Source organism: Artemia franciscana, unplaced genomic scaffold, assembly GCF_032884065.1.
Source record: "Artemia franciscana unplaced genomic scaffold, ASM3288406v1 Scaffold_3782, whole genome shotgun sequence".
In the NCBI taxonomy this organism is placed as follows: Eukaryota; Metazoa; Arthropoda; class Branchiopoda; order Anostraca; family Artemiidae; genus Artemia; species Artemia franciscana.
This window is the reverse complement of record NW_027064357.1, coordinates 1-26,701: the sequence shown is the minus strand read 5'-3', so window position 1 is coordinate 26,701 and position 26,701 is coordinate 1. Positions and strand designations below refer to the sequence as shown.

Sequence of the window (26,701 nt, the reverse complement as noted above, 5' to 3'; positions counted from 1 at the left end):
TGAACCTGATTCACAGTGAAAGGAAAATTGCAACAACAATATTTTGAATTAGATCTGGCCAAGTAAAATCTAATGCAATTCCTTTGAATACCATCAACCATAGAATTTGGTTGATCTCCATAACTGTAGTGCCTGTAATGTATATGAAGATGCCCACCATGTTATAAAGTCCTGTAAAATACGATGCCCAATGTGAAATATTAAAAAGAAAAGTTGTAAAACTATTTGGTACCTTTAGTTTTCACACAGTAGATGGCCAATCCTTAGTTTCACCATGTGTTCGTAAAATGTCTGTACTGGGATGTTTTATTAGAATTATAAGTTAAAATGATGTACTGTATTAGTGTTACACTTGTCGTTAAAATTGACATAATTTATTAGTGTTTCTAATATATTGTATAGTTAAAATGTTTATAATGTATAAAACTAATGTAAGTTGTAACATTCATCTCTTGACTATAATTGTTTTTAGAATAATTGTGGCGGACTGACGTAAGTGGCCAAACTAGTGGAGTAAATTTTCAACCACCAAGGTTAATATGTCATTCTCTGAAGTCATTTTCTGGTCCTAATGCTACCTATGGCTTATGGAAAGAAGCAGGACGTTGAGAAGGGAACAGCTCCTGTCATACACGGAGTAATTTCTGTTCGTTTTAAGTTGTTCGTTTTAAACTTTTACTAGTAATTGGCCTAGTTCTTTTCCAGCGTTTTATTTGTCAAAGGCAGCACCAAAACGAAATAAAACGAAGGCTCAAATAAAACGGAATTATGTGAAACAAGACTGGAAACAGTAGCCCGAACTGAAACTATTTTCACATAAAACGTGGCTCAAGTGTGTTCCAAGTATAATATTTAAAAACAAAACCAAAAAAAAAAACGACTGCCAAAGACATGGATAATCGACCTATTGCAAAAACAATCGTATGTTTTTGAAGACACCAAACATATATTCTTGTCCATGTATCAACCAATGAAAGGAACATGTGTACATTATGGCTGTTCTCTAATACAGATGCTTTCTTTTGTTTTTGAGCAATGTAAGCAAAAACTGATGTTCATATATCAAACATTGACAGTTGTGGACTTGAATTATGGCTCTTGTATAACACAGCGGTTTTCTTCTATTTTTGAACTATGCAAACTGAAATTGGTGCCCATATATCAAACATATACCCACATGAACATGAGTGATGACTCTTATTTAATGCAGAAGAGATTCTCTGTTTTTGATCAATGCAAACAGAAAGCATTGTTCATATATGAAGCAGTTACAGATGTGTGCATGAATTGTGGCTCTTCCCTAATTCAGAAATTATTCTCTGTTTTGGAACCCATCAAACAGAGCTATTTGCTGTTTAAACATCAAAGACTAGAGCCTATAGACATGAATAGAGGTTCTACTCTAGTGGAAAAACTTTCTTCTGCTTTCAAATATCACAAATAAAAATTACTAATTGCATTGGCTTGTCTTGGCTCAATTTACTATTGTTGCACAAGAAAAAAGAATGCAAGAAAACCCAAAAAAGAGGTGTTTCTAGAATCGCCAGGAAATGATTGGGTTATGACACAGATTGTCAATGGTAAGGATTATTTGTTGTCTCTTCTTAGTGGTATAGTTTAGGCTAAATACCACCCCTTAGTAGAATGTACCATTACCATTTGAACAGAGGGTTATGGTTTTGTTCTTTAAGAATTTTCCAATGATATAACATGCCAAACAAAAGAAAAGGGGAAATACTTTTTGATAGTGCCCAACTCCCCCTTCAAACAGCATTGCTTGAAGCAAATATGTAAATATGATTAAGAGGATTTTTCTAAATCTGATCAAGCAAACATTTGCTCTTGCTAATCTTTGCTCAATGCTGACATAAGACTGCTATTTAAAAACAAAGGCCAAGCTACTTAAGTAAGCACACTTTAAGTATGCCAAGACTATATTCAGGCATTAGGTTACATGGGCTCCATTGTTATTAGATCAAAAGCTAATTTAAAATGTAAGAAAAAGGGTTTCTTTGATAATATTCAAATGTAATTTTTATGGATATTTTAGGCCTAGCTAATTTAAAAGACATATCTTACATCAAAATGACCTCAGATTTACACACCCATTAAATGCTTACTACCAAATCCAGATCTAGACCAAAATTTTGAGAGAAGGAGGAGGGCAATATGACAAGGACAACAATAATTGACCAAATGAGAAGTTTAGTTAAAAAAAAGAGTAAAAGAAGATATGATGAGGGCACCAAAAAATCTTAGGGGGAAGTGCCAGGCCTCCTGGATCTACTCCTGCCAAATATAGTCTCTTTTATTGACTAGAATCATACATTTCTTTGCTTCATAACTTTAGACAATTAAACAGCTTTTTTAAATAAGCAATTGACAAAATAATGTCTCAAAGTATCAGTAGAATTTTCACTGTGTTCAATTTAGTTCTAGAATTAAAACTTGTCATCAAATCAAACAGTTCCTGGTAACGAACTGTAGTAAGGAGCAACACCAAAAGAATACACCAAAAGAATTGCATTTTAATGCTGATTTTAAATATATAAGTTTCATTAAGTTTAGTTTTACCCATCAAAAGTTACGAGCCTGAGAAAATTTGCCCTATTTAAGAAAATAGGGGGCAGCACCCCCTAAAAGTCACAGAATCTTAACGAAAATCACACCATCGCATTTGGCGTATCAGAGAACCCTCTCGTAATATTTTCAAGCTCCTATCTACAAAATGTGGAATTTTGTATTTTTTGCCAGAAGACAAATCACGGGTGCGTGTTTATTTTTTTTTATTTTTTTTTATTTTATTTTTTTTTTACCAGGGGTCATCGGATCGACCAAGTGGGCCTAGAATGTCGCAAGAGGGCTCATTCTAACGGTAAATGAAAAGTTCTAGTGCCCTTTTTAAGTGACCAAAAAATTGGAGGGCATCTAGGCCCCCTCCCACGCTCATTTTTTTCCCAAAGTCAACGGATCAAAATTTTGAGATAGCCATTTTGTTCAACATAAACGATAACCATAATGACTATGTATTTGGGAATGATTTACTCCCCCACAATCCCTGGGGGAGGGCTGCAAGTTACAAACTTTGACCAGTGTTTACATATAGTAATGGTTATTGGGAAGTGTACAGACGTTTTCAGGGGGATTTTATTTTGTTTAGGGGGTGGGGCTGAGGGGAGGGGGCTATGTTGGAGGATATTTCCTTGGAGGAATCTGTCATGGGGGAAGAAAAATTCAAGGAAAAGGGCACATGATTTTTTAGCATTACTATAAGAAAACAATGAAAAATAAACATGAAAACGTTTTTTCAAATGATAGGAAGGAGTAGCATTGAAACTTAAAACGAACAGAGATTATTACACATATGAGGGGCTCCAAAAATACTTTAGCATAAAGAGCGAGGTATTTAGGAGGAGATAAATACCTCGCTCTTTATGCTAAAGTATTTTTAGTAATTTAAACTATTTATTCTACGGCCTTCCTGATTCAGGGGTCATTCTTAAAGAATCGGGACAAAACTTAAGATTTAGTGTAAAGAGCGAGGTATTAACGAAGATACAAACCCCCTTGTATAGATAATAAAAACATAAGATTATGAAAGTTTGTTACGTAAGTTGCTAATTTATAAGTTACGTATATTTTTTACTAATAAAAACGTTCGTTATTTAAAAGTTCTAGTTGCCTTTTTAAGCAACCGAAAAATTGGAGGGCAACTAGGCCTCCTTCTCCACCCTTTATTTCTCAAAATCATCTGATCAAAACTAAGAGAAAGCCATTTAGCCAAAAAAAAATTAATATACGAATTTCATTTTAATAATTTGTGTGCGGAGAGCCAAAACCAAACATGCATTAATTCAAAAACGTTCAGAAATTAAATAAAAAAAACTAATTTTTTTAGCTGAAAGTAAGGAGCGACATTAAAACTTAAAACGAACAGAAATTACTCCGTATATAAAATGGGTTGTCCCCTCCACAATCCCTCGCTCTTTACGCTAAAGTTTGACTCTTTGCCACAATTCTACTTTTTAAAACAATTAAAAGCTTTAGCGTAATTAGTGAGGGATTGCGGAGGGGACAACACATTTTATATACGGAGTAATTTCTGTTCGTTTTAAGTTTTAATGTCGCTCCTTACTTTCAGCTAAAAAAATTAGTTTTTTTATTTAATTTTACTAGTAAAGTCAAGCATTGCTCAATCATAAAGCTGTTTAATTTGAGAAAAGTGATGAATAGGACCTACTTCAATAACAATAAAAAGTCACATTTCACCATTATCAAATGCACCTTATTTCTTTGATTTTTATATTTGCTTTTGATCTAATCGCTTTGTAACCTCTCTAATGTAATGCCAGAATAGAACCTTGGCAAGCATCAAGTTGGCTTATTTGTGTGGGTTAGTCTTTTTGTTTTTAGGTAAAAGTCAAATGTTGAGAGTGGTGCAAAAGAAAATATTTACTCCAGGATTTGACAAGTCTGAATGGAAATTATTTCTTCTTAAAAAAAGAGCTTTAAAGGATTTTATAGTCAGTTATAGTGCTACGGGGGGAGGGGGGGAATTGGTGAAATATAATTTAAGAGGGAAGTTGTTGTGAGTTTTTCTTACAGGGGAGTTGTGCTATGAGGTACTTGGGACTTTTCTAAGCCTTGGTAGTTTAATGTTGATATGAGATATGGGAGCTAAATTGCTAACAGGATAAAAAGGCTCCGTAGATAATCCCCGGTAACTTGGGAGACAGAATCATCTCAGTGATATTCGAGGTCTCCTAAATAGTATAGATTCCCTTGGGATCGTACCTGAAGACTAGAGGAACTGTACCTGATGCCGTAGTACATAGACAAAAGATGATTGAAGACAATAGGTTTTATTTACTTGCAGCATACAACTTTGAGTAAAACAACTCCAATAATTTATAGCATGAAAGGGTACACATGAACACTGGAACTTGACTATCATAAGACTGAATTACCAACTGCCTGTGTCGAGCTAATATATGTCCAAGACTTGATTTCTAAACAAGAACTTGGGGGACAACCTGTACAGTTGACCTCTCCTGCAGATGTTGCAATACGACTGGTATTCCCAATCATGAAACAACCAGTTTCCACTCCCAAGAGACAAAAAAGGAATTATTTTCTCTTTGAGTTCAAAGGTTCATATGAATCATTAATAGACTTGATTTTGATTGGTTGAAAAAAGAAACATTTCTACTTTTTGTATAACTTGTTTTTAAAGGTACGTAGCCCATAAAGTAATGAATAACTGCTAGATTCCAGATTCAATAAGAATTAACTTTAAATTTTTTTCTAATTTGAAATTTACTAAAGGGGTATGACTGAGAAATTTAGTCCTGAATTTAAGAGTTTCCAAGGGGGTATGAATTTTATAAAGGGGGGGGGGTGCTGGCCTATATGTTACATATCCCCTTTCCCGTTGTAAATTGATGCCCTCTTCAATTAGATTAATCCCTATCTTTAAACATTGCATTTTTAATTCGAATTGTCTATTAAAAATTTTTATTCTAATTCTATAACCTTATAATGATTATTCAAAATTTATAGAAATATTTTCCTACACCTTGTATATATCCTGCACCTAACACTTTAAAAAAAAATTACATAACGACAGCACTTGACATTAACTGTGTTTACACATGAATGCCTGGTTCCAATTGTTTGTTTTAATTTGAATTATAAACAATTTTATCTATTATATTTAATTTTCAATTGATCCCAGGTATTCTAACAATAAAGTGTAAGAATATACAACGTTATATAAGAAATCATCACTGGTACTTTTATTTAATTTAAACTATTAATTCACTATTTGGCACTTTAGTTGTTCATCACTTATTATTTTGGTATATTATTTTCACACCAATCACAATTTTCGTGTCCTTGCCCTATTTACTGATTGAACTAATATAATGTCATTTTCTAATCTATCACCTTTAAGTGTTTTTGTTGCTTAAAAATTTAGCAATTGTAAAGTCTGTCTTGTTTTTAAATTTACAAAAATGGGAAGCGTGGGACCCGGAACACCTATCCCCAGCAGTTTAAGTACAAAAGTACAGCCGGTGCTACGGTTCTTCCGTCCCGTTCCCGCTCTCTTCTGCATTTTAAGCGTTATTTTCAATGTCTTTAATTCAATCGACTGAGGTAGTATTTAAGACCTTACTTTGTAGTTGATTCCTAAGTTTATAAAATTAGGATTTAGGATGTTGTGTTCTAAATCTTCATCTAGGTCTGTGACGTTGCTGATATTGGGTTTACATATTGAATTAGGTCATCATCTATTGTGTCTTCGTGGGTATGTTGTGGTTGTACCCACTGGCTGGATGTTACGTCTTCTCTAGTCTACGGTGCTCAGTCAAAAAGATGAAAATGATTGTAGTAGGATAGATGGTGCTATTTGAGGTTTCACTTGGGTCATAGCTGTCTGGTTGAATCAGACGTGTTTTTCGGGCATTCTTCGGCGGTTGGTAAATCATGATAGGTGTTTTCCAGTTTTTGACCATGACGTATCGTCGGCCAATGTCAAGAGTATGCCAAATTCTGTAATAAAAAATTTTCAAGCAGAATCATGTTGTCAACACATAAAATGATACTAACGATACGATACTATGAAGCATTATTATAACATAAAATTGCATAATAATAACATAAAATTGCATAACAGTAAATTATTTAAAAATTCAAAGGGAAATTGAATGTATAATATTTTTTTTTAGGTACATTCGAAGTAACGTGAGGTATATGAGGTTATATAGTAATTAAGAATATTCTTATGTTTACTACACTAATATTATATCATTATGGTCACATGTAAATATGAAAACACCGAACAAATGGGGGTGGTTAAATATAGGATTACATAGAGGCCTTATTTTACTCTGGATCATAATTTTATCCAGTTTTCTGAACTTCCAATGCACCATTTGTCGAAAAGTAATTCAATTTTGCATCATAGCCTTTCAAACACCATACCTTGGAATATTTTTAGTTTGGAAATAGAGTAGTTAAATCACAAGAGACGACCTCTTAAATCTCTTGCACATAAGAAAAGAAAGGAACGACTTTTTCTTGCTTGTTGGAGGTCTATATTTACATAATATTCTTTGCCAAGAGCATTTTGATGTATATGCTAAAAAAAAAATACAGTATATTGCATGATAGCCTCTTAGCTGTTATACACCAACAATATCTTCTACAGTAGGGAAAGGATGTTAACGTACGGGAAAAGACCTCTCAACTTTCCTGTATCCTTACTTCCTCCCTGTTAAAATGGCTTAAATATCATCAGGAGCAGTAGGGTCTAATTGATGCATCTCTTGTGCCTCAATTATATCATTATTTATCTTTTTTCGCTTCAAGAGTTTTCCATAGTTAATTGTTAGTAGAGCTCTTTTTGTTAGTGAAATAAGAAATACCATGAATATAGTGATTATGATATTATACCATGAATTTGGTGAGAATAATCCGTATTGACTCTCCACGTATTTCAACCTTTGGTCTTCGTCAGTGATTAAGGGTATTTGCAAATCTAATGCTTCTTTTATTTTTGTTAATTGCATTGTACCTTTAATCTTTTCTATTTTTGGCCATATGGATGTCTTAGATTCCTTATTGTTTATATTCGGAATTGTGAACGACAAGTTTATTCCTTGAAAGTTTATTATTTTTGGGCTCATGACGTTAGTGCTGGTTGGGATTAGAGGTGAATATTTCGGTTCGTGATATAGTTGTGAATATTTCGGTTCGATAACTGGGATCAATTTTTTCTGTATTGTTTTAGCAGGATAGGGTTCCTATCGTCTTCTTAGGTTCTGTAAATAACCATAAATCGTTCCGTAAATTAATGAAAGGTTCTCATTTGATACTTCCTATTAGGGCTTCACAAGAGTCGGGAATATTTTGTTGCTGTGATTCCTTTAGGAACAGATCTAGCATGGATAATCCTATTTTCACGTTATATATAGGTAATTTTAGTTGGCAGAGCAAATTTTTAAATGACACGCATTCCTTTAATTCTTTGGTATTTGCTAGTGCGTATTTTCTCCTGTCTTGATCTATTAACATATATTCCGCTTCCGGGATGATGCTCATGAAGGAGTTTGTCTCTTTTATGTTAATGGGGAAAGTAGATATTTTGTACAGGTCATATATAGATTGTTGATTAATTAATGGAATTGTGACTACTGCAAAGAGTTGTTCATTAATTTCGGTGATATGCACCTTAAGTTTGGTATAATATAAGAATAAGTTAGCTACTTCTGGTTCTACTGGTAGGTGGAGACCAAATGTTAAGTGAGTTTTTATCTCGTTTAGAATGTTCTTTAGGTCCGAGGGATCTACTAAGTCGTAAGAAAGGGATTCTCCTGTTAATTCAAATAATGCGAATTTAAATTTACTGACATCAGTAGCTAAGTTCAACAAAGACATTATAACAATGATCTACTTCATTTTTTAAATAGTTCATTGTGTTGACAATTCTTGAGATTTTTTTGGATATGGCCTCAATTTTGTCTTTTTGATAGTTGGCGATACTTGCTTGTATTTTTTGTACATGTAGTGTTGTATTCATGGCTGTGTTGAGCCTTTTAACATTATCTCTTAATATATTTAAATCTTCTTCGGTGGACAAACTGAATATACGACAAGCAAGTTCTCCTACTATTGGGATTAAACTTGTCGATCTTTTATATTTACTCCTTCGGAAAAATACTTCAAATATACGTGTTGTGCTTTGTTTAAGTTTTTGTATTTCTGTATTGAATAGTTCAAATAACGGTTCCAGCCTTTGTCTATATAATATGAGGAATGCATGATGAGTTGATATTTTATGAGCATTTTCCATGGTTAATTCTGGGAGGGGTTCTAATTCATTCTTTGCTGGTTCGTCGGCCATGGCCAGTCGTGCGCAAGTTTTTTTTTACCATCTATTGTCAAACATTCTCTCCAGTGATTTTCATCTTGGCATTTTTGTCTCCATCCATACATTGTGTTCTACCATAGTCGGTGTCGACAAAAGGGATTTGCCATCTAACTTGTATTCTTCCCTTCATCGTAGAAGTCCATATCCAGTTAGTGAATCGGTATGGTTGCCTTACTGATATTAAAATTTCATCGTTGCTATTTGGCATTAGTACACTAGGGATAGTTTCTGTAGTAATTTCTGACATTGAGGTATCTAACTCTATCGGTTGTGGTTCAGTAGTCGTGGGGTTTGACGTGGGGAATGTTTCTTCTTCTTCGATCGTTGGGGTATATTCTTTTTCGATTGTTGTTGGTGCAAATTCAGTTTTGGATGTAGTTTCCTCGTTTTGAGTATTGTATTTCCAGAAGGTAGTCGTTTCATATTTCCTTGAGGTACTTTTTGAGGTTTCCATTAATTTGTTTACAGTGGTTATTTCGGTTTCGGTGGCAAGATGTGGAATACGGGAGATCGTATTGATTTTGGTTGCTTCCGTTGTAACGTTTATGATTCTACAGAAGTATTGACATTTGAATATATATTTTGGTTTTGTAGTACCGTTGGTAGAATTTGATGATATTTGTATATTTTCTATCCCCTTTATTAATTGTGGTATTTTATTTGTTCGTGCAGCAAGGCCAGATTCAATTTTGGTTGTTTGGGTTTCAGTAGGAGCGGTTACTTGTGTGTTTAGGGGAATGTCTGTTACATCTTTTGTTTTAACTTCTGTTGGCCTTATTTCAGAGAAATTTATTTCTTCTTGTACGGGTTGCTTCTCAGCTGTGTTAGCTGGTTTTGGTTTATTCCATAGTTCTTTGAAGAAATTCCACACTGTGGGCAATTCGTTTAATAATGCATATTGTCCATTATAAAATTTTCTTTGTCTAAGTTGTGTCTTAATTGGTTTAATTATGTTTTGGGTCTCTTTATTGGTATCTGGGTTTTGGTTTTCATTAATTGATCTCTTTTTTCTGTTTTCAATGGCTTTTTTGAATCCTATAGCTTTATCAATTTCGGCCATTTTTGCACCAAAACCATCAACTATTTTCTTTATTTTGATTTTGGGATAGGTAGGGGATGGTATATCTTTCTTTTCTTTATGGTTGCTTTTGCTTGCCTGTAGTCCCTTGTCTGATTTTAAGAATTGAAAAATTGATTCTTTCAGGTCATATATATTTTTCTCCAGTCTTATAACTTGTTGGAACAATATTTCAAATGGTTTAGGGTCTAGCCTCATAAATATTTTCCAAGCGTTGTTCCTAGTTAGAAGTGAACTTTCGTGTTTGAATATTATCCCATGTTTTAAGACATCTTAACATTGGCGGATCCTACCGACCGCGCCCAATTTTATGGGGGGGGGTTAATTAACCCCCAATAATATAATTTAATTTAATTTAAGAGGGAAGTTGTTGTGAGTTTTTCTTACAGGGGAGTTGTGCTATGAGGTACTTGGGACTTTTCTAAGTCTTGGTAGTTTAGTGTTGACATAAGATATGGGAGCTAAATTGCTAACAGAATAAAAAGGCTCTGTAGATAAACCCCAGTAACTTGGGAGACAGAATCATCTCAGTGATATTTGAGGTCTCCTAAATAGTATATATTCCCTTGGGACCGTTCCTGAAGACTAGAGGAACTGTACCTGATGCCGTAGTACATAGACAAAAGATGATTAAAGACAATAGATTTTATTTACTTACAGCATACAACTTTGAGTAAAACAACTCCAATAATTTATAGCATGAAAGGGTACACATGAACTCTGGAACTTGACTATCATAAGACTGAATTACCAACTGCCTGTGTCGAGCTAATAGATGTCCAAGACTTGATTTCTAAACAAGAACTTGGGGGACGACCTGTGCAGTTGACCTGTCCTGCAGATGTCGCAATATGACTGGTATTCCCAATCTTGAAACAACCAGTTTCCACTCCCAAGAGACAAAAAAGGAATTATTTTCTCTTTGAGTTCAAAGGTTCACATCAATCATTAATAGACTTGATTTTGATTGGTTGAAAAAAGAAACATTTCTACTCTTTGTTTGACTTGTGTTTAAAGGCACGTAGCAAATAAAGTATTGAATAACTGCTAGATTCCAGATTCAATAAGAATTAACTTTAAATCTTTTTCTAATTTGAAATTTACTAAAGGGGTATGAATACGAAATTTAGTCCTGAATTTAAGAATTTCCAATGGGGTATGAATTTTATAAAGGGGGGGGGTGGAGTGCTGGCCTATATGTTACAATAGGAGATAGTAACCAAATTTTTGGTTGCTTGACAACAGAATAGTGGTTTAACACTGCATAACATTGTGATGCTGAATTTTATGCTTCTCAAACCATAATTGTATAAATCAAGTTTTTCAAGCCTTAAAGAACACTGCAAAAGTTTCTGTGAGAAACAATATGTGACAGCAAGGCCACATAAACAAAACTAAAAAATAACCAATTTATGGTCAATGTTTTTTTTTCTGTTCTTTTAGTTTTACCTTTTTGTTTCCATGGCATATTTTGTTGTGTTGGTTAAAACAAAGTCTATTGTAGTTGGATTGCGATATGATAGATATCAGGATGCAAGCAAAGGAAAATCCAATACGAGAATACAAGTACAAAAGTTATGCTCTTTATTTATTACTAAAAAAAACAATTACGTTTATAAAGTTCAGCATGAATTAATTATTTGTTGCTCTGTATATGAGACTATCTTTTTGTTTTTTGGCGTTACACCTACTCTGGTCAAGAAAAGATTGTTGTTTGGGATTTAAACCCCTGTTATTTATTTTTGTGTTCTGCTGATGGTTATCATTGAATACAATGACAAAATAACTGTTTTTTGTAAATTTATTATTTTTCTGCTGGTGTTGCCTATAGTAAAGAGCCACAATGTTTTTAAGGTATTCTCGTTTATTGCTTTTTCCCAAGATTATTTCATATGGAAGGAGTGGTTGTGCAAAGTTTGGAAGGGGGCCATTCAATTAGAAATTGAAAGTTTTAGTGTGCTTTTCAAGAGTCAAAATTGGCCAAAAGGTAACTGACCCCCTTCCATCGCCTTTTTTGGCCTAAATGCATCTGATAACAATTTTCATATAACCGATTTTACTCAGTAGTCCAAAGATGGAATAACTATAACTCTGGGGTCAAAATAACCCCATACTGGCAAGGTCTGTAAGCTATGCAAATTGCCTATTCTTGATATATAAACTTCTATTGGAATTAATTTAACATCTTTTTCCTAAAATTAAGTTTTTCAAAGTAAAGTAAAGAGCTCCACAGAACCAAAAATGAGCGGAAATAAAGTAAGATAATCTTCAAAGCTTATAACTACCACAAATCACCATTAATAAGAAACGAAGGCCAAAACTGGTTAACATGAGTAGGGGTGACATTCCCCATACCTTCTCAAGAATCAAGTAATCAGAGTTGGCCGGGATGGGGTTGTTAAATGCTTGTTTTAGAAGTTCTGCTAGGTGGCCATAGCAGGATGTTTAAACAGGATGTGGTGTTGAGGAATCGTTGGCCAATTTGTTTGTATTAGTTGCCAAAACGCTGTGATGAGCTTATGCAAGAATTTAAGTTTATAAGGTAGTATATTTGTTTCTATCAACTTTAGACAGCGCTCAGTGTTAAAACACGATAATAGGTAAGTATTGGGGGGGAGATGCCTCTTTGCCACCTGGATTGGCAAGGAAAGCCTCTTGCTACTACCAGTATTGGCGAGGAAGTCTGTTTCTCCACATTCGCTATTTGGAGATCTCTAATGAAACCAGAGTAATCTGTCAGTGCACATAGAGTATAGCAATGTGGTCAAGCAGTCATAATCAACTCTAACGTGCTACGGATTTCTACGTGTCTTGCCCTTGCTGATTTCCAACAACTGGTAGGGTTCTGATAAGCCTAGTTCTTCCTCAGTACGAAAGTGCCACGTTAATTGCTCAAAGTGCCATGGGTTTTGAGCTCAACAATCTGGAAAGTCTTCTTTCCCATCAGGAAACACCAAAAAGCAAGAAGAACAATAGGGATTTTTTTAGACAGTGGGAAACAAATTAGAATGAATATTTCGGCCCTATGTCCAAGGGATGTCCTCTGCAATACAAATAAGAAAAAACAACTTATAAGAGGATAAAATCAATAAAACTAAAATGAACAGTTTTTCAAAATGAACTTCGCTGAGGTAAGGATGCTGGGACTGTTTTGAAAAACTGTTCATCAATGAATTGCCTCGTTTCATAATAATTTTTTTATCAGTCCTGGTTGAACTTCGCTGAGGTAAGGATGCTGAGACTGCTTTGAAAAACTTGTCATTCTTCTTTTTTTTGGTGTTTATGATGGAAAGGCAGCGTGGTTTTCGTCGTTGTATATTCACATAAAACTCATAACAAGTACCGAAAAATAACTTCTTGTCACAAGACAAAATAAAAGTAATCAGGAGTTTGAGCTGCAAGAACCAGCTAATCAAAACGCTCACAGGGTGTTAAGCGTAACCTCCAATGTATGAGCTAATACCCCTTTTACCCCCTGCAAGAACCAGCTAATCAAAACGCTCACAGGGTCCCAAGCGTAATATCCAATGTTTGAGCTAATACCCCTTTTACCCCTAATCAAATATCAGATAAACTGGTTTGCACAAATACATTTTTAACAAGGATGAGTCATCATTTAACTGTTTAGCTATTGTCTAACTAATTTATCTGTCTACAAGAAACAAGGGGATGTTGGCACAATGTGTTATTATTTATTTATTTTTTGGTTTGTTTTGACCAGGGCACTTCGCGTGAAAGGAATTGTTGTAGGCACTCCGAAAGGGGCTCATTTGACTGAAAATTGAATGGTCTAGTGCCTTTTTAATAGTCGAAAGTGATTGGAGGGCAACCAGCCACCCCCACACCCCTCATTTCCCTAAACACGTCCAATCAAATTTTGAGATAGCTATTTTGTTCTGTGTAACAGAAAGATCCAGATATTATGTATTTGGGGATGAAATTCCCCCCCCCCTAGCCCTCAGGGCAATTACATTAATCCTATAGAAATTTTTAGATAGTCATTAAATAAAAATAGTCCAAAGATTAAATAACAAGGCTTTTGGGGTTGAAACCAACCCCAAGAGCCTGGGGGCATGGGTTATAAGTTATGCCCTGGGGGTATTTAAAGTTCAGATACAAGGGGTGGTTATATAAACTTTAGGGGAGGCTCATTTGAATAATCATTGGAAGTTCTATTTCCCTCGTGAGAGTCAAAAGTGATAGTGGGCAGCTACTCTCTTTCCTCCCCCGACTAACTTTCTTTTCACTAAACGTCTCTCATTGAAATTCTGAAATAACCATTTTGTTCAAAATAGTCCAAAGAACATATAAGAATGTTTCCAGGGTTTACACAAAACTCTCATAGTCTTGGGGCAAAAGTGATTTGAGAGTAATCGTAACGCCCCTCCCCACGTCCATCATTTCCCCAGCACATCCAATCAAAATTTTTGAGCATTGTTGATTCCTTTCAGCATTGTTAAAGGGTCCGGAAATTGTGTCTTCACAATTTCCACCCCTAGAGCCCTCAGGGACAGGGTTTGTTGCCCTGGAGACGTATAAGGTTTTTATACAATGGGTGGTAGTAGCGGTAATAATTTGATTGGTAATCACAAGTTCTAGTGCCGTTTGATCAGAGGTCAGCTACCTCTCCCTCCCCACACGTCGTGTTTTCCCAAAATGCATCCAATAGAAATTTCGAGATAGCTATTTTATTCAAAATATCCCAAAGATCATATAACAAGGCCTTTGGGGTTGATACAAACCAACAGAGCCTGGGGGTAAAGCCTGTAAGGCTTGCCCCGGGAACATTTAAAGTTTATATGGAAGGGATGGTTGTATAGACTTTAAGGTCACCCATTTGGTTGAGTATTGGCAGCTCTAGTTTCCTTTTCAGAGTCAGAGGTCATGCAGGTTACCTAGCCTCCCCCCAACTACCCCTCGTTTTACTAAATGTGTCTGATTGAGATTATGAGACAGCCTTTTGTGAAAATAAAATTTATTATAACTGCCAAACAATTTTTGACAACCAGGAGACACTTACACTCTTTTATTTATCTAAATAGTAAGAGTAAAAGTAGACTTCTACTAAGAGTACTAGTAGCTGAGAAAGTTTCAAATTAAATCTCCCTGCCGTTCTCGATATATTGCTGAGGTTCTTATTGGCACTCATACTTACAGTGCCTTCTGATATGGTCATTATCTATTTTCCCCCCATAATTTTCGGGTAATAATAAACAAAATATGTGGTTAATATCGGGGTGGTCAATGACGAAAGGGAGGGAGATAAGGGCAATAAAAAAAAACAATTCAATAGTCTTCCAAGTTGTCTTGCAGGGACGATAGAGCTTGAGAAAACTGATGCTTGTGAATAAACCAGCCTGCAATGACCTTATCAATCTGGGCAGTTTCTAACTTCAACATTATGTTCGGATAACATAGACGACATTCCACTATAACTTTGTCCTAACAAGATAGTATTCTACCCTGCATCTTACTAATGACAGGCAACTGAATAAGATAGTGCATGTGAATTAGCTCTCCCAAATCCCACTCGGCAAAATCAAATGTCCAAATCATTTTCCAAACCCCTTTTATAATGTGTCTCCCTCCCGTGACCCATCTTTATCATACCCCTATCAATGACTCCCAGAAACCGTACCCTAAATCGATGGGCTCTTAAGAAAGAGAATAAAAAATTCTACCAAAAAAAGAAAAAAAGAAAACACAATCTGAAGATGAAGATCTAGCAAGTAATTTTAATAATATGAATAATTTTTCCTGAAAACGAGATTTTTCTTGTAATTTTATGACGAAATGATTCGTAAATTGATCGTGCAAGCAGTTTCATGTCTGAATATCTCGCAGATTAAGAGCAAAATCTTGGGTAAGGGGAACACTGGACCAAGGACGCCAATGTGACTCGAGGTGGGCACCAAATTAAAAGTTTTATTTAAAAAAAAGATTAAAAAATAAGAAAGAACAAAATAAGGGGGCCAAAAATATCTTGGGTAAGGATCCTTAACATTAATTAATCTTGTAAGTTGCCTTGTCATATCCCCATCATTGAAGCCCAGACACCATCCCCTAAATCGACAGGGTCACAGGAAAGAGAATAAAACAAATCTACCATAAAAAGAAAAAAAGAAAACACATTCTGAAGATGAAGATCTAGCAAGAAAATTAAATAATATGATAAATTTTTCATGAAAACGAGGTTTATCTTAAAATTTTATGAGAAATGGTTCGTAAACGGATGGTGCGAGCAGTTTCATGTCTGAATCTCTAACAGATCAAGAGCAAAATCTTGGGTAAGGAAGCTGCTGAACCAAGGGCGCCAATTTGACTCGAGGTGGGCACCAAATATAAAAGTTTATTTTAAAAAAAGACTAAAAAAAGAAAAGAAAAAAAAGGAATAAGTGTGCCAGAAGTGTCTTTGGAGGAGGGTTGCCCCCTCCAAACCTCATGTATCTGTCCCAGGCCTAAATTGCTTTTAATTCTTTCATTCCTCTAATCTCAACCAAATTATCTATATAGTTAAAATAAATAGATAGATAGATTTATTCACACAAAAGCCCTGTTCGGCCATTTGCTATTTAATTTGTCACAAAACTAAAATTAATGATTTTTGAGGGATGAGGGGGGTTTATTATTAGTCAAAACCTACCTTCCGATTTCCGGGTATTTTCGGATATTTTACCGATATATCAGGAAATATCCTTCGATCCCCTTGCGCATTCGGCCATCAGTTTTCGTTTCTTATCCATTCTATGTTCGTGTCCAGATTTTTGTTATTATCCATTTTGAACTTTTAGCTACAAGGGTAATTTTCAATATGTCATTGTGAATAGAAAAATCGCTATAACTGTATTACCATGATTATGAAACGTGTTGGTTGAAGATACCAGTTTTATCTTCAACAGGCGTTTCTATTTTCATGAAATCGGGGAAAGTTCCATGATCGTAGTAAATTTTCTGCAGCAATCAAAATTTTTTATGCCAATTTTGCAGATATATACTGAACTGGCTGAAGAAAAATAATTTTTGTTCAGTTTAAGTTTCAACTTTGCTCTTTACATTCATAGGAAAGCTTTGCTTTTTGTTCCTAATTGGGTAAACCACCTATAAATAATTGATCAAATTGACTAGTATACATTTATAAGGAGTAAAAAAGAAAAGAAGAAGAATGGAATGCGAAATGCCCCCTGGATCCGTCCCTGGGGTTGTAAGTAATTCCCTGGTTGGATACAAGGCTTTTATGGAATGGATGGTCGTACTAACTTCAGATAGGGATTATTTGATTTGAAGTTGTGAACTGCCCTTTTAAAAGTCAAAAGTAATTTCAGAGCAACCATAACACCCCTCCCCACGTCCATCATTCCCCCAAATACATCCAACTAAAATTTTGAGAAAGTAATTTTGTTCAGCATAATTGAAGGGTCCTGAAATTATATCTTTGAGAATGACAACCCCCTACAGTCCCCAGGGTAGGGTTGTAAAATATGACCAGAGGGTGTATAAGGTTCTTATAGAAAAGTTAATCGTATAATACTTTGGAGGGAGCTCAGTGGATCGGAAATTATAAGCTCTAGTGCCTATTTTAAGAGTCAAAGTTAACAGTAATCAGATACCCCCTCCGCCAACACGTCGTGTTCTCCCAAAATGCACCCAATACAAATTTTGAGATAACCTTTTTATTCAAAACAGCTCATCGATCATATAACAGCGCCTTGGGTGTTGATACAAACCACCAGAGCCTGGAGGCAAGGGTTGTAAATTTTGCCCGGGGGCATTTAAGGTTTTATAGAAAGGGTAGTCGTATAAACTTCGAAAGGGGCTCATTGGATCGGAAATAAGAAGTTCTAGTGCCATTTTTGAGAGCCAAAGTGATCGGAAGGCAGCTACCCCCCCCCCGCCCTCTGAAAACGTAATATTTTCTTGATATTAATCTAATTTGGCGGAAAATTGGAAGCTCTAGTTTTCTTTTAAGAGTTAAAGTGGTGGAGAGCAACTGGAGTTTTATAAATTATGAGTAAGTGTTGGATTCTGTTGATGGAAGAGCTTTATCAAAGGTCTTTTCCTTGTATGGTATACCAGACAAATACATTAAAGTGATTAGTGCTATGTACGAGAAAAACGCTGCTGCGGTTAAGGTAGGAAATGAGGTTAGCTGCTGGTTTTGTGTTAAATCAGGAGTTAAGCAGGGTTGTGTTCTATCCCCTTTTGTATGGATCGTTTTGATGGACTTATTCTTAAGGAAATCAATTGGGAGGCGTTTGACAACTAAGGCACTTCTCAATTAATGACGTGAAAGTGAAAATTTTGTCGTCACTTTAGTGAAAGTGTCGACCAAGTGAAAGTTTGGAGAACATTTGATGAAAGTTTGAAAATTGGGAGTTAATGGTAGAAACAGATGAAGAAGGAGATTGCCAAGAATTTAGAAAAACAATAAAAGATCTAACAAAACCTTACTAGGTAATTCCAGAGAGCGATATTTAATCAAAAGTAATTTTTAGGCCATCAATTGATCAGAATAATTCTTCTAATGATCGACTGCGAGAACATGAGAAGGATCAAACATTAAATCCTAAACGGAAAAAACATACAACCTCTGTGATTAAGAGGGTAGGTGAACCGCCCAATAAAACAAAATAAGAAGTTAAGCGACCTTGTCTAAAAAATGAAAAACATGATATTCCAGTTCAAAATGTTCATAATCCGGTAAAATGTGATGCATAAATGGCCATACCGCCTAATATTGAAATAACACGCGTGAAATCGATTTTTCGGAACTTTAAAAACAAAATACAAACTTCACAACACATACAACCAATATGCAGCGCCGACAATTACGGACCAAGATGAAGCACTAAGTGTCCAGAGAAAACTGAAAACAAATTTATCGTACGCGCTTTTCTTCGTAAATTCCGATAGATATAAGCGCAATAAGAGAAATAGAATGTTTGGATTCAATTCCTACTTGTTCAATGGGAAAAATGAAGGTAAAAATGAAGAGACTTAAAAGAGAGAAAAATAATACGAAGAAAATTTACAATTTAAGGGGTTCAATTTTCATTAAGCAACGGGTTATTTAATATTGCTACTACTACTACGACTAACAACTCACTGCAGCACAAAACCGCATGAGGCCAAAACAGCTACTCACGCTCCTCCTCTATTCCAATCTATTCAAAGCCTCCCTCTTTACACTCTCTACGGAAGTTCCCATTTACTTCAAATCTTTCTTTATGACATCCTCCAACTCCAGACGAGGACTACTTGCTATCGATTTAGTACTAGAATGTTGTCCGAAAAGGACAATCTTTGGCAACCTGTCATCCTTCATCCGCAGAACGTGCCCTAGCCATCTCAGCCTTTCTTTCATTATAGCCCTAGGAAGCGGGATTGTACCTTTTTCGTACAATCTAATGTTCGAAAGACGGTTTATCAGCCGGGTAACCAGAATAGTCCGTTGGCAATTTCTCTTGAAAACATCTAGTAAATCCTTATCCACTTTTTGGATCACCCAGGCTTCAGAGCCATATTTGACCACTGTCATCACTATACCTTCCAATAGCATAATCCTGGTTAGCAAACTTATCTTCATATTATTCCAAACTTTTTTTTAACTATGAAAAAACACCCTGAGCCTTGGCTAGTCTACTTTTAACATCTTCACTGCTCCCTCTGTCTTTACTAATAATGCTGCCAAGCTAAGTGAAGCTGCCCACCTGATCAATCTCTTCGTCACCCAACGTCACCTTTTCATCTTGACTTATTCCTAGCCTTAGTGACGTAGTCTTCTTAACATTAGTTTTCAAACCTATTCTTGCACCCTGAACTCGCGAAACCTCTAAAAAGTCATTCATTTTGCTCACACTTTTATCTAGGATGTGTATATTATCGTAATCCAAGTCCAGGGGAATTTTTTTTCCCCGTTTGATTCCGTGGTCTCCCATTGCCTTCCCTTGTTCTTGTCTTTCCTCCTCAGTTTTTTCTTCTATTTTTTTATGCAAGGTAAGGCATTGTATACATTTCCCACTCTAGAGTTTTATTTATTTAGTAAAAGATTCCTGCCAATAACTTCCAGCTGCTTTATGTTAATATAACTATGTACCTCTTCGTAGGTTTATTTCTCTTTTAAGACAATAATAATATTTATTTTCAAAAGGCTATCACAAGCTCTAATGGAGCCGAATTCGCTTCATATGTCTAAAAAGAATAAGCAAAACAAAGGAACAACTAATACAGCAGAACAAAAGTAGAAGAAACACCAATCAAGCATAAAATGGTCAAAAATTTTTAATGCAAATGAAAAAGAAAAAAGGTCCAAGTACAAGAAACAAAATGAACTTTATGCGATTAATGGCAAAAACAAAAACAGAAAGTGTGGAGGATCAAACAAAATCACAGACTAGAAGAAAAACATTGCCGAATTTGCATTCTAAGTCAAATACTGTAAAATGACAAAAACAAACACTTAAATCAACTCAAATTAGTTGTTAAAATTAAATATTTACAACTAATCAAAGGATTGTGCCGAAGACTAGGTAAAAAAAATAAAGGGGGAGGGGTATTGATTTAAAATTTCAACTATGTGAGGGATGAACGTTCCTCTATATCTTTCAGTGGAAACTCTTATTCGGACAAGAAGGGGGATTAATCTTGAAAAAAACCTGGGGGCGAGTACGGGGGGGGGGTTAATGATCACTAGGGAAAAGAGAAGTAGTACGAGGGTTATGCAGGGCATTGTGGGCAAATGCAAGGAAATTTGTGCTCTCCTGTATTTAAGGGTGACTAGATTTGCTCTCCAAAGAAGAGAAATGTAAGGCACTTTACCTTCATTGAAGGTAATTCTTAGGCACCTTTTTTTAACTGACTCTATTCTGACCAACAATTCATTTGAGATGCCAGGATGTCAAACAGGACAAGCGTATTTGAGGGTATCAGCGCCCTCCTAAGCGCTGCGGAAGCGATATCTTCCTCCTGAGTGTGTTCTTAATTCGGATCTAATTCATTCTTTAGATGTTGAATAGGTTCTACAGCCTTACTCTTTGATGCTCTAACCCACTTATTCTTTCGTAGCAGACTCAAATTTATAATTATTTTCTTACAATTATATTCAACTCTTTCCAGGACACCCTCATAGGTTTGTTTAATTTTCCAATTGTCCTCATTTTTATTTCTAAAAGCGGCGTCTTCTGTACCAATAGCCGAGTTATATTGATTAGCTAATTTTCCCAAAAATTCTTTATCGCTATCTTTCTGACAGTTTTCCTCGATCCTATGTAGAAATTCGTCGTTAATCATTATCTTGGAACGAGGGTCTGTGCCCAAACTATTACTCCATAAATAAGCCGGTATCTTACAATCCATATATCGAACTTTTTCTTCTTAATTAGCATTATCACTCTTAAATTTAATCTCTGAAATAACCAGTATACTAAAATTAATTAGCGAATATCAGTATATTTTGCTACAAACAAATCTTTGACCAGTGGAATATATATATATATATATATATATATATATATATATATATATATATATATATATATATATATACATATATATATATATATATATATATATATACGAAAAGCAAAGTAACAGGGGATGGACAAGAAAGTAAACTGAACAAACACGCGAATATTCTGCTAATGGATTAGCGGGACTTGAAATTTTCTTAGCATTATTAGGGGGTGGTGCAATTAAATATTGATGTTATAAGGGCGTATCTAAAAATATATCTGGAATGGCTAAGGGAACTAAGGTAAAACTTTCTAGGAATGTTGGGGGTTTGTTGAATAAAACAAAACACCCTACATGGATACAGGTTGTAATTTGGGCGTATTAGTAGTATCTCAGGAATGGCTGAAAGCATGAAATATGAACCTTTTGGAGCTTCTAAATTTCTTCTGCTACTTCTACCACTACTACTACTATAGCTACTATTTGTGCTACTACCAAGACTGCTTATGCTACCACACTATTTACAACTGTTACTGCCTGTCTTTGTGTCTAATTGTGACTGTGACTAATCATGACTCTAACCACTTGTGACTCCAACCACTTTGGCTCTATTTTTGGTGACTTGGAACTACGATTGTTACTACATATTTCGTTGACTGCGTTAACTACTTGCATCTGTAGATACAAACGACTGTGACTGGAATTGATTTCGAGTGTGACTGCGAATACTTAACATAATGTCTTTAACTTTGTGCTACTGTGACTTCTAATCCAACTAATTGGAACTCCACCTGCGGCTGCATACAACTGTGACTGCTACTATTACTGCTACTATTATGGCTACTATTACTATTTCTAGTAATGCTAGTGCTCCTAGTCCTGCTATTGCTACTATAACCACTACTATGTACTAGGTGCATTCAAGGTTGTCAAAAGTATGTATCTAGAATATCTAGGAAAGGTTAAAGGAATTAAGTTGGAACTTTCAGGGTATGGGGAGGAGGGTAGTTGCTTAGTGTTTTACTGTACGCATGGTTGTAACATGATTTGTGTTAAATTCCATTGGCTCTATAGAACCCCATACATTATACATTATACTGGTTTTCACCTCTTAAATCAATTCTAATCGTTATTGAACAACTATTATTACAAATTGGTGAAAACTTTTGTCCAGCATATAGATAGTTGCCTAAGCTAACATCTGTATTCTAAAATAGAAAAACCGAAAAATTATAATTTTTATCTTTTTATGCAATGACAAAGACTAAATCACTTAAAAATGAACAGAAATTAACTTTTAAAAGCTTTTTAGACAAATTAAGTTTATAAGAAAAAAAAGAGCTTCATTAAATCGAAGATGAACAGAAACAAAGTCAAAATTTTTCAAGCGTAAAACTATCATAGATAAATGAAACCTAAAAGGATGAGAAATTACAATAAATAACAACATCAGACTAAAAACCATCAGAAACTACCACACCGAGGAGTATAGCTAACGCTGCTCTGCCTTCTAAAGACCAGACTAAAGTTTGTACATTACTGAAAACAGAACGCATATTAAACGATTTCTGTTTTATAAGTTAAATAAATCCAAAATTACTTACATTTCAGCAGTGAATTGCAGTATATGTTAAACTATCAAACCAGATTCCTTTATTCTTTTCAGCAATAAGCTGATGATTAATATCAGTTAATCTGATCCCGAGTTTATGATTAACCTCACAGTCAAGGGGGGCTAACGTCCCTGTGTCTTCTAAGGACCAGAGTGTAATTTTCACTTTACTGAAAAATGTTTTTATTCTGAGAAATGAGTTTTTATTTCTCATAATATTGAAAAAAGAAGAAGAAATCGTAACCAAGATTATTGAAAAGAATTAAGGACAGCACCTATATAAAGGAATAAAGGTCAAGTGTAATAATCGTTTGAATACTTAGAACCAATAAATATAATCAATAATGTTTATTATTCCTTTATATAGGTGCATACATTCTCTATAGGATGTTTAATAAAGTTATTTACTGTTTAATAAAGTAGAATTGAGAGAAAGAGTAAAACTTTAGCGTAAAGGGCGGGACGTTGAGGGAGGAACAGCCCCTTTCATACACGGAGTAATTTCTGTTCGTTTTAAGTTTTAATATCGCTCCTTACTTTCAGTTAAAAAAACTTGTTTTTTTAAAATTTAATTTCTAATAGAATCCATCACACACCCTACATAAAAAAAACGTTCTTTTCTAGTTGTAAAATATATTTTTCAATAATTTCCAATTTTGTTTTTTATTGCCCTTCTCCTAGGTTCTGTAGGGGCAATGCCATCCCTGGAGGTATATGCATTAATATTCTTGACATATTTAGACAAAATGAGACTGATGGAAATAACTAATTATTAACAAACTGCCGATTGACGGGAAAATGTTTTGAAATGACCGATGTCATGATCCTTATATGCTTATTTCATTTTCTCGCTTCCATTTTATAGGGTAAATATTAAATATCAGAATGAAGTGCCAAACATTAACTATTATTATAGTAAGATTACGGACAGAGCCATTTTTTAGGAAGAAAGCGGATAATTTTATAATTCTTTTTTAAAGAGATGGGCACTGGGAATATAAAAAAATGGTTTTGTCTCTATTCTGCGTTTTATTTTCTACTTTTTAATACTTTAGAAGTGACTGAAATTTCTTAAATACTTTTAAATTTAAAATGCGATCTTTACTTTACATGTGGGGTAAACTTTTCAAGAAGGGAATTACCGGGGAGGATTTTTCGCGTGGGGGAGGGGATGATTTTTGTAGAGCCAAACATAAAAAGTTTTAATACCCCCCCCCCACCCCACAAAAATTAAAATAAGAGATAAACTTTATAAAAACAATGAAAAAATCTCTGAGAGTAATATATATTTTTTTTTCATTATTCTTTGCCGAGCGGAAAACTCTTCAGGCCAATAAAACCTCTTATTACACACACACTTCAGAGATTGAATAGGTAGTCACTGATTTCTTTTGTGTCGTAGAAGGATAATACAAAAAACATTATTTTATTGTTCGGTAACATGAGATAGATCCTAAATGTTTTTTTTTATTTAGTCTCTTACTTTTTAGAAAATCAACTGCAGAAAATCAATCAGTTGCGAACGTACAGCGAATTGGCAAAACGGAAAGCGCTCGAGTACAGAAAGAAAAAGGGAAGTTTTAAAATTTCAGACTCCACTTTCTTAGATGTCAAAGATAAAGTAATTAAGTACATCCAACCTACTAACACATGGCACCCAGAGGTTATATCAGTTTAAGAGGTCTTCAATGGGAATTTACTTGAAGCTTTTCACTTATGTCAAGCCAGTTTGTTTGAACCTTCAAATTCGCGAGAAAAATTTCACGGTACAAATGCCAAGGCTTGTAGGAATATTATTAAGAATGGCTTCCAACAACACTTCAATGATGGCCAACAGCAAAGGTTTGGCTGTGGTATTTACTTTGCCAGTGATTCTAGCAAGAGTGCCCAACAAATCTATACAAAAAGATCGAATATACTTATATTATGCGACGTTCTGCTTGGAAAAGAAATGAAGGGTTTCCACTCTTCAATATACAATGAATTATTATACTATTAGAAGCTTAGGTTATGACTCATTGTTTGCTCCTGCTGATACAAAAAGTGCTGGTGGAGTTTTATTTGATGAATTTGTCATCTGCGACCCACGTCAAGCATATCCTAGATATGTCATCAACTACAAAGTTACAGAAATCGGAGTTCCCGCTGGAAGTGTGATATCAACTAAATTTCATAAACATGAAATTCTTCGAAGTAGATCCTTTGATACATCAAATGAACTGGACTACCACTTTCGCCTTGCCGAAGCAGAGTTTAGACGCTTTTGCAAAAATAGAGATGTCGTGAAAGTAACTTATGTTATAAATCCAGTATTAGAATCGCAGTTCCTGGAAACCTCAAAAAAATTTGCTGCAAAATACGGAGCTCGTGCAGAAGAAGCCAAGCCAATACTTGCATTTCATGGTACTCCAATTGAAAGAAATATTGAGTCAATCCTCAAGAATAATTTTCAACGCTGTTACATTAAGCGAACAGCTTATGGCCATGGACATTATTTTTCAGAGTTCTCTAAAACGGCTTTAGGCTATGCTGGACGTGTGAAAGCTCTGATACTTTGTAAAATATTAGTAGGAAGATCACAGGATGCTATAGGCTACACAAAGCTGGCGAGAGGATATGACTCACTTCGTGTCGAGAAGGATGCTCTTAGAAGGGGGAAAATGATTATTATCGAAAACGAAAAACAGATATTACCTCAATACGTGGTGCACATAGATTAAACGCTGTGATAAGAAAAGCTTGTGAAAAAACGCGATAACAAAAATAATTCAACCATTACAAAAAAGCACCAGGAGTCTTTTCTTATGCTTTTCTAAATGAGAGTTGCATATCTGTTTTTTTTTATTCCAAATTTACTAGTTGGATTGGAAATATTCGGGGCCAATTTTTTTAATTTCGGATGATATCCTTATTTTGTGTTCCGTCATATTACTTTCTGCGTCCTGTGTGCAATTAATATTACTAAAACAATTATTATTTCGATGCTTGTTTAGTTTAAATTTTTTGAAAATAACTCGCAGACGCTTTTCTCTCGATTGCTGTAGGTAAAAATCAGTAAAATCATCAGAGGACTGAAACACTTATATCCAAATTTTATAATAAAATTTTCGCCACTTTCTTCTTTTGCTTTTCTTATGTTAAAAAAGATGTTTTAAACTTACATGTCAAAATTTAGCTTTACCAAGTTATGTTTATATGTATTTTAAGCTGGTTTCTCATCCAAATCCTATTCTGCTTTGGTAGCCAGAATCCTGTCATTCGAGGATACATAAGGTTTACAAACGGTTGAATATGGAGTTTGTTTCTATCTTGGAACAGAGTAGAAACACATGGCTTCTCCGACGAAGGAAATTGTGTTTAAAGTACTTCACACTCTCTTGTCGGGAAAATGATAAAGATATTCTATATGTCTTTTTTTTTATGGCACTTGGTATTAACTAAGTGACATAAGCCTATAGCAATCGCAAATTCTGTCGGTCTGTTGGTTTGTCTGTCCCGGTTTTGCTACTTTAGGCACTTCCAGGTAAGTTAGGACGATGAAATCTGGCAGGCATATCAGGACTGGACCAGATTAAATTAGAAATAGACGTTTTTGCAATTTGACCATCTGGGAGGGGGGGGGGAATTAATT

The 26,701-nt window shown here is 34.9% G+C and overlaps 1 protein-coding gene across 2 annotated transcripts; it reads left to right on the top strand.

Moving 5' to 3' along the window:
* The first annotated feature begins 469 nt into the window (after positions 1–469).
* Positions 470–26,668, top strand: LOC136043236 (uncharacterized). Of its 2 annotated transcripts, none has more exons than XM_065728169.1 (2): positions 470–1,580; positions 24,561–26,668. In XM_065728169.1, exon 2 carries the CDS (start codon positions 25,050–25,052, stop codon positions 25,788–25,790), a length of 741 nt encoding a protein of 246 aa, XP_065584241.1. In that variant the 5' UTR covers positions 470–1,580; positions 24,561–25,049; the 3' UTR covers positions 25,791–26,668. The 2 variants fall into 2 exon arrangements, with proteins under 2 accessions (XP_065584241.1, XP_065584242.1); XM_065728170.1 differs by lacking the exon at positions 470–1,580 and adding an exon at positions 18,555–18,611.
* The last annotated feature ends 33 nt before the right edge of the window (positions 26,669–26,701 follow it).